This window comes from Chamaea fasciata, unplaced genomic scaffold, assembly GCF_029207755.1.
Source record: "Chamaea fasciata isolate MVZ Bird 193981 ecotype frontalis unplaced genomic scaffold, bChaFas1.0.hap1 SCAF_12, whole genome shotgun sequence".
NCBI lineage: Eukaryota > Metazoa > Chordata > Aves > Passeriformes > Sylviidae > Chamaea > Chamaea fasciata.
In genome coordinates this window covers 13,131,187-13,143,352 of record NW_027094097.1, presented here as the reverse complement: position 1 = coordinate 13,143,352, position 12,166 = coordinate 13,131,187, and the positions used below count along the sequence as shown (strand labels likewise).

The window sequence follows — 12,166 nt, the reverse complement described above, 5'->3', positions numbered from 1 at the left end:
CAGAACATTCCAAGCCCATTTTTTGCTGCAGGATGGAGGGTGAGCTGCTGAGCAGAGTGCTGGATAACAGCTCAGGAAAGCTCCCCAGCCTCCCAGGCTGTACATTCACATTGCCCTGGATCACCCGCTGCACAACATTTCTTGTGCATAACTCGCATGGCTTCAAAAAGCCTCCTCTGGGGAAATGGGTTTGTCTTAATTTAAGCGTGTCTTTTGCCAGATCAGATACGAGGGCCATTTGTGGTTTGCTGCATTAAGTTGAAAATCTACTGTGATTTTCCTGGAGAAAAAAAAAAAATTAAGGTTTATACTCAACGTGTTAAGGTGGAAAGCCACGGATAAAATAAGAAACAGCTGGCAAATGAAGACAAGGAACAGCGTTAAAAAGAGAAACTGCAATGTTTGTCTTGCAAGAAGGATGTCAGCACCTCCCATAAATCCTGTGCGAGTGCTTAACATACATTTCACTGCAGACCCAGCTAGGAAGGAGATGTTCAAGTGTTGAAAACCAGCATATGGTAAATTTTAGCAGGGCTGTTTGAGCAGTAGGACCCATCACCAAGCTGGGAAACTCTCCCAGAGGAGGCAGGAAACAGCACTGGAGGTACAAGTGTTGATTATTGCGCTGCAGGAGACGAAACTGAGGGGTCAGAGACGGCAGCCAGGACTGTCCCCAGAGCCCCACAGGGGACAGGACACTGTGTGCTCCCTCTGCCACAGGCTGGGAGATAATCCCTGTGGTGGGACACAAAAGGCAACATTCACCCACCACTGAGCACTTGGAATTCTGCTGCTCCTCTGGATCAGCGTGGCCAAGGACAAGTCATGTGAGCTGGGTGGAAAACATGAATTGAAGGTTTCCTTATTTATTTTATGCATTTTGGGACAATGGGGGGCAGTTGTTTTGCAGGTTTCAGAGACGATTTGTAGGGTATTCAATGGAGAGAAACATTTTTATTGACAAGGAAAAGAATCTTTAGCAACACCTTTGTAGGTGATGTACATTTCATTTGTAACATTTTCATATAATCAGAATCTTCTTTATCTCTACTAAAGACACCCATTACTAAAAATGGAGTTCAATAGTACTTTTCATTGACCATTTGACAATAAAAATGTATAATTCTGTGGTACCATAGCGACAACTTCCCCAAAAGATCTTCCTTTGTCCAAACAAAATTTTGTATTCAGAAATCAAAAGCATACACAGTGTTCAGACAGCATTTCCACTGAAGATAAATGACAGAAATTCCATGCAGAAAGCAGACAAGTTTCAACTGCATGAAAAACAAACACATTTACCATTTCCAACGGTTCTCCTTGAAATTTCATAGGGCAGTGGCTGCAACTGAGACTTCAATTGGACTGCAGATCTTCCAGGAGCAAATACACATTCAGAAAAAGCAGGCTATCAACACGGAGGCAGAGATGTTATGGCTCTGAGTACTCACCTCGTAATTGGCAATCGCTTCTCGATCAAGGGCTCGGGTCACTGAGACGTCCCCGCTCATCTCATTGATCCTAAAAATTCCTTTTGGGTCTTGATCTACTCCCTTCCCAGAGAGACGAAACTTTACTCCCTCTGTCCCTTCACTCCTGATGACCTGCGTGGCAGGAAACAAGTGATGAGCCACATTGTAAAACCTTTTAAACTCATCCTAAAACCACATAAGTCGTTTCAGCCTTTTAACAAATGCTGAGCTATGTTCCCCTGCCAATAAAATGTAACTATAAAATATGATTTCAATCATTCACAAGACACTGTGCAATTTTTGTGCTAAACCCTGGAAAAGCTACTCATGTTCTTGGCCAGTTCCTATCTTATCTTTAGTGTCTTCAATTTCACTACTTAGCATTTCTGTTATTCCACCACTGAATTCACCCCCTGTCTAAAATTTGACATTTCATTCAATGCTATTTCTTCTTTTTAGTTAAATTGATAGAACAGCTACAACCTTACAAAAAAAAGAGAATATTCTATTGATTGCCAAGAAGCACTCTTATTTCAAACAAACACTTACGATACCAGAGAGTCATGACACAACATTTTATTAGCCATTGTGACGTCATCACACACTTCTTTCAGGTTGGTTTTTTTTCCCCCCAGCTCTCTTTCAAACTCTTCCTTTCCCAGGATTTTAAATGAAGGGAAAAAAATTCTGCGTGGAAATCTCAGAATATCCTGCCCAGAACACTCCTGAGTCCCACAGCTGGAATTAGTCCACTTCCCAAATGTCTATTTATGTATATACACACACCCGTGAGTGTATGGCAACTCCTTGTTACCATCACCTTATTTTCCCATGAGAACAAAATCCCTAAAATTCTGATTTCATGGCAGCCTCACTTTGGCGACAGTAACATTTACCAACCTGCAGAGCCATACAAGGTCAGTTATAAGCTACACGCTTTGCAAATTTGTATTTGCACACCAGAATCTGAGGGATTATAAATTAATCTTGCCCTTTAAGGCTGGCAATCTTGCCAAGCCATTTCTTCCCTCTGCTGTTCGGCGTTCTTTTGTTTCTGGCAATTTCATATCGCTGATTTCCGCAGAAACATTAAGTCAAAAATTTATATTCTGGTCTGAATTACAGCTCAGGAAGAGGAAGGGAGAAAGTGGCCTTAGAAATCTGGACCTTCTCCAATTCTGAGATAATAAATATGCAGGGTGTTTAATAATGTCCCTGAGGAAATAAATGTTTGCTGCCCTGTTGCTGTGGGTTGAGCAATGCTGGTTTGCAGATTACTGGGCAGTGAGATTTTGACTTAACTCCATAATCATTATTCCTTTATTTTAATTGAGAAAAAATTGCCACGAGTTATGAAATAGGAAATCAGCATTTTCAGAGGTAAAGTTTTGCTTTCCAAATCCTTTGGGGAAGAGAGACATTTCAAAGTAAAAACCTGTTTCACCTCTGTTTTCCTCCCTCCTTCCAGCACTCAGAAACACTAATGCTTGAAGTTTCCTTCCTGTGTATTTTTTTTGAGTAAGTTGTGCCAAAGCGCAGAGACAACACTGCAGGTGACAAAAGGGCAAAGTCACTTTCTGGTTTGGTGATGAAACTCGATCTTAATGGCTCCTACTGAAAAGTTACCTGCTGCTCAGGTCATTTTTTGACCAATTTCTGGTATTTTTACATCAAGCCTAAAAATACAAATTTTCCTTAACATAAAGCTAGGCTTGAGATATTGCAACGTCATGGCCATTTCTCACTTTTGTAGGGAAAAGATGAATTGATTCTTTTCTACCCTGAGGTCTGAGACTTATGATGAGGCAAGTGCACCTTCCCATATAAGAACAGTGGTTTGAAAGGCCTGAAATCAGCCCCAGGCCAGCACAAAAGTCTAACTCAGAGATGTTTATACTACAGCCATTTTCACCAGAGCCACCAAGCGTTACCTAACTGTTTATGACAAATTTAAGACGCAGTATAAACACAATGCCTCAGTTGTAACAATCCACAATAAGAAAGAAAAGCTGAGAGGGCTCTAAAAGGGAATCTGTAAAAAAAAAAAAAAAAAAAAAAAAAAACAACCAAAAAACCCACAAAAAACCCCTCAAAAAACCCACCAAAAAACAGATATTCATATGGAAATTTTTCTCCACGCCAGATAGAAAACCAAGAATGTAATAATGATAATAATAATAATAGTAATAATAATAGTAGTAGTAGTGTTAGTAGTAGTAATGGTGGTCCCTGCAAACCCAACTGGTGGGAAAATTTCTTCTCCACATCAAATCTGGCAAGGGTCTTCGCCTTGAATTTGATGCTGAGACATCCCAATGTGGTGTCTGAAAGATCTGTGCTCCTTGGAGCTGACACATCCCATATCTCATCCCCACTCCAGCTCCAAACCCATCTTCACCATCTAATGTGTGGGAGGAGCAGAGTTACCAGCGGGCAGAGCTTTTCTAAGTGACCAGGTGGGCTCACTCAGCTTTTTGAAGACCTCAGAGGGTCGTCACATCCACTCTGCAACCCTTTGCAGACCTTTTCCTTTCATGAGTTCACCTGTCCGTGCCTGCAGGTGCTGCACAGCGCCTTCAGCCTGATGTTGTGACACAGAGCCCAGCTCTGGGCTGCTCGGGGCATCACCGCAGAGTTTGCCCAGGAGCTGTGGGCGGCTCGCGAAGAGCCATTTTCGGAAGGTTCGTTAAAAAAACCGCTTAATTAGCCACAAGAGGGAGCCGCGAACTCCCAGGAATGTCAGGGAGAACATTACCATCTCCTAATTAAGATGCTTATATAATGGCTGCATAGTTCAAAGAAAGTGCATTTCCCAGTTCACACGGAGCTCAGTACAACGAAAAGTTTAATAAAAATCAGGCTTAATTTGCCATATGGTTTGGTGCTTCAGCAAGAGCAAGGAAGAAAACAGGAGGATTGTCTGACATCTCCTCTGGCAAGGCTGAGATGCAGAGCCCTGGCATGAACACAGCACTGCTCACAGGAAGATTTCCTAGCTCACAATGCATTTGTAGAACAATGTTTCCCCAATATCCTGGTGGAGATAAAACAAGGCCAGACTATTCCTACTGCAACGTTTACTTCGGGCCTTTGCTTTTACCTTTCTAAAACACGTAGATGAAATCCCACAGTCACTGCTACCTGAAGCCCAGACAGAAATAGACATTTCCATCATTTTTTTGCTGCTGCTTTAGGAACTACAGTTCAGGTTCTAATACTGAAAATGTCTGCAGCAAATGGCAGTGGCTACGTGGTGCATATAAAGGCTCTGCATTCTCAGGAAATAGTTGTTAAGGAAGCTCAGGACCCCACCACCCACCCACTGGGAATAGGGATGAGACAGGGATACTTTACCCAGCATCCCAATTTCTACCTATTTCATTCTCCCTCGTGCTGATCTCGCAGGTCAGGGGGGACTGTCAGTGGGCAGATGGCTCAGAATAGACACCAGCTGAGCAGCCCACAACCACATGGGCTGTTGGAGGCTGTTCCTCACCCAGGACGCAAGGACAGCACTGGTGGACACTCAGACATCGCTCACTTTCCCATTTCAAGGGCACTTCAGGGAATAATTGCCAACTGAAGTGATCCATCCCGCAGGCAGAGCACCCACGACAGCCCAGCCAAAGGCTCTGTGATCCTGCTCAGCTGAAAGACACTTCCAAGCACAGGGAGCATCAGGCAGCTGACAGGGGCTGCTTTCAGCTGAGCCGTGCCCAGAACGCTTTTCCTCAGCGCTGTTTTTCAGCTGACACTGTGTATCCCTCGCAGCTAAACTCATTCCAGCAATGTGATCCCCCTGTTGTTACGGGTTTATCGCAGAAGTAAATCAGAGTGCTCTCAAGAGAAGGAGAGAAACACAAGTACAAAAACCCCACGCTGCCCCGAGAGGGAGAATTCACAGTTCTGCAGCGCCAGCAAATCTGTCCTAAACAGCACCATCCTCAGTTACCAGTTCTATTCTTCAAGCGTTTGCCTCAACCCCTCCCATCATTTCTTAGTTCTTGATGCCAGGCGAATTATAGATATATCATAATAGTTTCACTTTTTAATTAGAAAACTAATCCCACCCCCAGACAGGAATATTTGGTTCATGCCCCAGTTCTTTTCATTTCAGAACATTACAGTGTCTCCCTTGTGGTTTGGGATTTTTTAAATTTTATTTTATTTTATTTTTTTTGTAAGGTTGTTTGGTTCTAGTGTTTCCTGCTTCCCCTAGACTCTTAGGAAGCAAATTTATTCATGGAATATTTAAAGGTGAACTATTTTTTTTTTCCTCAAATCACTGTGCTCCAAAAGAGCAAAACAATGGTTTAGGCCCATTGTTTAGATATTGCATAAATAAACAGACACTTCCTGTCCTGCCATACTGAAAATTACTCTTTACAGTCAGAGGCTCCATCTGCTCCACACTGACTCAAATACTCTTTCAACCAAAACAAATGCAAAGTATTCCCATCGTTATTCAAAAGCATTAACCAACAGAAACTGCTTCATTACTGTAAGCTAAACATCCAAAACCCGTGGCTAGAAAGGAATTTATATAGTTTGCTGTGTTTAATAATTTATTGTGCAAAAATTAATATCTCCAGCTTCTTTAATGAAATATCAGATAAAGTGGCTGAGCACAGGAGCCAAGCTGTGCTCTTTGATGAGGGCAGATATTGGCCAAACCTGACCGTGGCTTTCTCTCTGGTTAGAACTTGCTCCAGATTCACTCCATGTGCAGGTGACAAGCAAGGAAATCCAGGGGATTCATTCCCATGATAGTAAAAGGAATTATGAAGCTTCTCTAAGTGACTGTGTCCTTTATTGGTGATCATCAGGGATAAACACAGCACAGGATATTTTTCAGGCACCACTTTTTCTTGTTCACACAATGGGCTATTAACTTCACTCTATTATCCATCAAAGCACATCTGGGCAGGTGTCCTTTCAGGATGTTATCAAAAACATCCAAAACAAGTTAATGGAGACAAGAATGAACAATATTTGAGAAATTCACGCAAACAGAAAAACAAAATTTCAGCAATTATAGGTGTTTATAAAAAACAGCAACAGAGGTGATATCACAGTCCTAAATTTCAAACCATTTCCAGACCAGTTTTCCATCTCCAGTCTATGGAGGAGGCAAGGTTTTCACAGCTGTGTCCATGCCCATGAGCTTTCCTACAAAGCTGAAAGCAGCCAAAAAAAAAAACCCCATCCCCAAAATCCTGATATCTGTGCTCGCAACTGGAGGGACCCTCTAGAAAACACAGGCACAGGCTGGAAAGGGAAAAGACACCAGCAATGGGAATGCACAACACACCCCCAACATCCCAAAAGGCAAGGGAACACAAAGTTGAGGTGAAGAGTTTGGGTTCTGGGGGAAGCAGAGCTGGGAAAAACTACATTTAGTACTTCAGACATTCTTTCCGTGCCATCAGCTCCTAATATTTTGCTTTGACAGACCTAATAACAATCACAAGATCCTACAGATCTCCCAGAGAAAAGAGACGTACATAGACAATAGACTGAATTTAACCCAGCAAAGAAAGCCGCAACTCAGTTATTTTAAACTTAAAGGACTTATTTTGTATTTCAGATCCTGGGTGAAACACAGTACTACAAAATTTCTGAATTTTGCACTTTAAGATACAGATTTGGTTGAATTATTGCACAATGCTTCTCAATCAAAGAGATTACTTACAGCTTTAAATACAAGGTAATTAATCCTTTAACAAAGTTTGGGTTCTGTGGTTACTTCTGTGGATTATTTGTTATTTAGTCTTATGTATTCGTACACATTTAAACCTCAGTGGCACTGGGCAAAACTCTTGTTACAGGAGTAGCAATTACTTCTTAGTCACATTCTTTTGCACTTGTTCTCTTAAGACTCTCATGAACTACAGAAAAAAAAAAAAAAGGAACACATGCATTATTACAGTACTACATCTGTAAACTGAAGTGTTTTAATATCTGAATAAAATTTCTAAAATATTCAGTACTGGGTGTACTAATACTTTCAACATGAACACTTTTATACCAACTTTCAGAGAAGGAACATGGGAATTAAAAAAAAAAAATCAGGCATTGAAATTAAATGAATTACAAAAATGAAATAACATGCACTGATATTCTCAAGAGGGTCGTTTTTAGCATTTTAACTCTGAGCTTTGCCATGCAAAGCATTTCAGGAAGTGTCAGGTTTAGGAACAAGGCATGGGAGAATTAAAGCACATGGTTTTAGCATATTTTTGATGCATTTTAGGGGCTGTAAATGGTGCCAATATTCCTCGCCTCAAGGCGTTCAGACAAAACTGTGAATGCTCCGATCAAGCACCACATTGAGGACTTTATGTGCATGAAGGAAATAGAACTTGCACTGCTCAAAAAGAGGGGGAAACATCGAAGGATTTTTTTGGACTGGGGCTCTGCTTCCTGTAAAATGTACTATACCAACTATCCTTTTGTGACATCAGTGCAAACACAAGGTTTTACTAAGTAGAAACAACTGCAAACCTGAAATTTGACGAGCTTCATAAATCCCATAGGCAAATATTTCAACGAAGTGTCTCAATGTATGAAAACGACACAATATATTAAAAATCGGTGAAGCTGTTTCACCACCAGGGCTCCGTTTTCCAGATTTTTTTTTTAGACTAATCAAAACAAATAGGATATTTGATATTCAACCAAAAAAAAATCTCCTCAGCATAATGGCTTTTTATCATAATTGCGCATAAATGTTTACAAAATTCAGATCAACTTTGTAGTGGGATGCACAGGTGTTGAAGTGAAGCAAAATGAATTTATGCATGTGGGAGCCCTGGGCACTGGTGGATCCCCTCAGCCCCAGGTTCATTACTGTAGTTGTACACAGATGCAAGAATTCTCCCTGAAGAACCCTTTCCAGCAGTTGCAGGGATTTAAATTTGAGGATTTAACCAATATAAATAGCTAACAGTGAGCATTTGCTCGGAGATCGAAGCAAAGTAATTCAATAAACACATCAAGATGTGCATTAGCTTTTGTAGCAGGTAATTCCTCAGCTTCCTTTTACTCCTAATTTATAAAGAGCAAGAAGATTCATTACAAATAATTTTGCCTTTCCCTGTTCTAGCAGCCTATTTCGCAAATAAATCTGCAGACTCAGGATTCTGTACACAACAACAGCTCCCTGCTGACAGCAGAGAATTCACAAACACAGGTTTTGGTGATCCCAAAGGGAAAGGATTTAGAGGTGTCCCTTGTCACAGGAGGCCTGGCTGTTCCTCTGGCTGGTCTGGCCTTTCAGGAGCCGTTTAAGCACCATATTTTACTTGTTGCTTAAGTGACTTGCAAACCCTGTCACTTGAAGGAGTTGGAGCACCACTCTGCTGAGTGACAGCCAGACGGAGCAGCTCCAAAGCTGTGGTCTGAGAGGAAAAAAACCTGCCTGTGATTGACAATATTAAAAAAAGAACTCAAAAGATCCCCTTAGAAACAAACAAACCAAGGGATTATGTGGATTTATAGAAGAGCTTTACTGAAAGCTTTTCACAGATCTAAAAAGACAGAAATTAAGAGGCGACATTACCACATTTGATGATTTGGAATTGCAGCAATTCAGGACTTAGGACAGAACACACAATGTGCAATCACCACAGGTGTAGCTAAATCTGGAAAAAACATGGGAGAAAGGAGGAGAACAGACACAACTTCCAGCACCTCTTTCCAGGCGTTTATTTCTCGGTGCTATTTATTCTGATTAAGACCAAAGTCTTAATTTATTACTGAGGGCCTCTTGTGCAGCACCCAGACAAGCACAAGGAGCTGATCTGGCCCCGGGCTGGGAGCACCAGGGCAGCATTTGAACTGGAATAATCTGCTGATGAGGTCTGGGAAGCACAAAAACCTGGCTGCTTCCTCTCCCTGCAGCCACATTTACCGCCCCCGGGACTCAGCTACAAAAGTTATCTTTAGATCCGTGCACGCAGCAAAGAAAGGAGTCGAGATCTGGATTACTCCCTCCAGCTGGGCGGAGTAATTGGAATTGCAGAATGAGACACTGAAGTTGCAGAGCCGACCTGAGGAACTGAATAGGAGTAGTAAAGTGAGAAAACGGGGCTGATGAGAATGATTCACCTCAAAATGCTCTTGAGAATTAAGACTCAGTTGAAGCCGAAGAAATTTCTTGGAAGATTTTGACTAATTTTATTTTTGCTTTAGCTAGCGACCTGATGAGCCTTGAATGTGAAAATATTTTGCAATTAAAATGAACTTAGAGGAATAAGTACCCTATCATAAGTACTTAATTTTTATAATTGAAGATATTAAAAAAGAAATATCATGATGAAGGGTATTTTTTTTTCTAAATTTGCTTCGATTACATGAAGTCTGTCTAATACTTTTGGATACTTTAAGAACCTGCTTAGCACCCAATTCCCTCTTGTAGCAAACAACCCACAGATCTAATTATAGATTTTCCTCAGTCACTAGTTCCCTAGGAAACAAATCCATGGCTCATGTCTTGTTCATGGAAGGTCATAGGAGGAAGATAAATATTTTTCTGTGTATAGAAACTTATCTAGAGGTCACAGGTCTGCATCTCAGCGGATGCTGGTGCTTTTGCCAAGGGCAGATGGCAGCTGTGTTTGACAGTTATCTGCGAGATTTAAAACTTTTAAACATTTCACTGTGATGAAGCACTGAATACTTCTATTAGTAACTTCATGCTTTTTTAAAAAAAAAATTAATTAAGATTTTAATTTTGGTTCTCTACACTCATTTCAATTTTTTTATCAATGCCTCCAACCTCACTTTTCATCTAAAACCATCAGAGGTGAATTTGAAACAGCTGAGAGTAGTCACAACTCCTTAAAAATTGTAGGTAGAAATGTAACTTAAAGTTATGAATGGTAAATATAATTTGTGTTTTCTTCATAATGGCCCTTAAATTATCAATGTCATCACAAACCTGATCAAAAATTTTACCTACACATTCGAAAAACGTTTTGTTAGCAGTTCCATATGTGACTGTGTTTGATGATCTAACGTGGACTACATGGCAGAAACCTCTGAAAATGTTACTCAAAAGGAAATTCTAACTACACCTTGATAAATTTGACTGCATCTAATTTGCAACAAGAGCAGTCTATAGTGACTGTATGTTAGCATTAATGTCTTTTTGTTTAAAACCTAAAACCAGACAATTCTAATAATATTATATTAATCTACTGTATTAGTAAAAATCCTAATCATGGTAACACTGAAAAGAGATTTAAAAAACAAGAAATGAAATACCTACCAGAGTGAATTCTGTTTGGTTTTAGTACTCAGTTCATAAAGTGGAATCATGACTTGAGTAGTCAGAAGAAGATGAAGGGTGGATCCCTGATTCTGATATTTTCACTGCAGATTTTGCCATTTATTCTATGGCAGCTTTATTTCACAATGGTAATTTGAGTTTGAGTGGACTGTAGCCCAAGACACAATATGTTAAGCCTGCAGTAACTCGAGGGGTTTGGAGAGACCCGAAACACAGAACATCTGCTCCTTCCCAGGAACTCAACAAAAGTACAGGGGGGCTTTGGAGTGAACTTTTAAAACTGCTGATGCATTTCTAAAAACCCAGAAATGGATCAAGTGCAATCACAGAGTGCTGGTGGGCACCTTGAGATCACTGCTGCACACCAAGGATTTATGTATTCACTGTAAACATGCCTGGCTCTGTTTGTGGCCTCTGTAAGGGCTCTGTCCAATAAAATCGTAGATATTATGAAATTATTCCTGTTTACTCACATCAAGATAACTCCATATACCTAATTCTGGATTTGCAAGACGATTTAATTCCATTTTGCAACAACACCAATTACCCAACCTGAATTTATGCAGCAAATAGCTGCTCTAGGTTAGTGTGATAATTCATGTAAATTTCATAATTTCCTTCCTCAAAAAACTAGAAGCTGAGCCATAAAATTTAAATGCAGAGAGCATTTACATTTTCTGACTCAGCAAGCCAAAAGTTGTCACTGTTCCAAGTGAGGGTGTCCTTGTTTTGGTCTCGTCTCCTGTTGACACAGATATTTGTATCAATATTTCTGCATAAACATTTGAATTTGTTTGCAAAGATTGGCATCTGTACCCGGAGAAACTATGGGAAAGGGGCAAATTTGGAACGGGAAACACTTTAACGACCCTTTCTCCATAGTGAAAGCTCCCACAACGACAGTCCCTAGCAAGAGTTATCTTGAGTAAACCAGTTGCCACTGATTTTCTCTGCTGGCAAACAAATGTCAACCTGATTTAATCTAACTACTCATTTAGAATAAAAAAACTCCACATAAAGCAAAAAATCTCCCACAGAAATAATCTGAAACACTGAGGGGATTACAAGGGTATTGCAAAGAACTGCACAGCTGCTGGCTTTGAGCTCGAACAGATTATTTTAAGAGTGTAAGTCAGATTTACTGGTATCTCTGAGAATAAATAGCAAATAATCCACTGAATGTTGAGTGATCAATTACATTGTACTTCAAGTTTGAGGTAATCTCCTTAAAGAAGCTTGATTTCAGAATTCAGCCAAAGCAGTGTCTTGTTGACCATCATAAGAAAAAATGCCTTCAAGTCAGGCAACACAAAAATATTCTTCAAAATATTTCCCCAGTTTTCGAAGTGCATTGATAAATAAAGAGCTTTTCCTCAACTTTCACTGAGCAATGAATAAAACT

The 12,166-nt window shown here is 40.4% G+C and overlaps 1 protein-coding gene across 2 annotated transcripts in view; it reads right to left on the bottom strand.

The window, feature by feature from the left end:
* Positions 1–12,166, bottom strand: part of CDH13 (cadherin 13) — a 442,394-nt gene that overhangs the window by 229,882 nt on the left and 200,346 nt on the right. For both annotated transcript variants that reach the window (XM_066194692.1, XM_066194693.1), the window contains exon 5: positions 1,452–1,604. In XM_066194692.1, the coding sequence (XP_066050789.1) occupies positions 1,452–1,604 (153 nt within the window). The remainder of the gene's footprint in view (positions 1–1,451; positions 1,605–12,166) is intronic.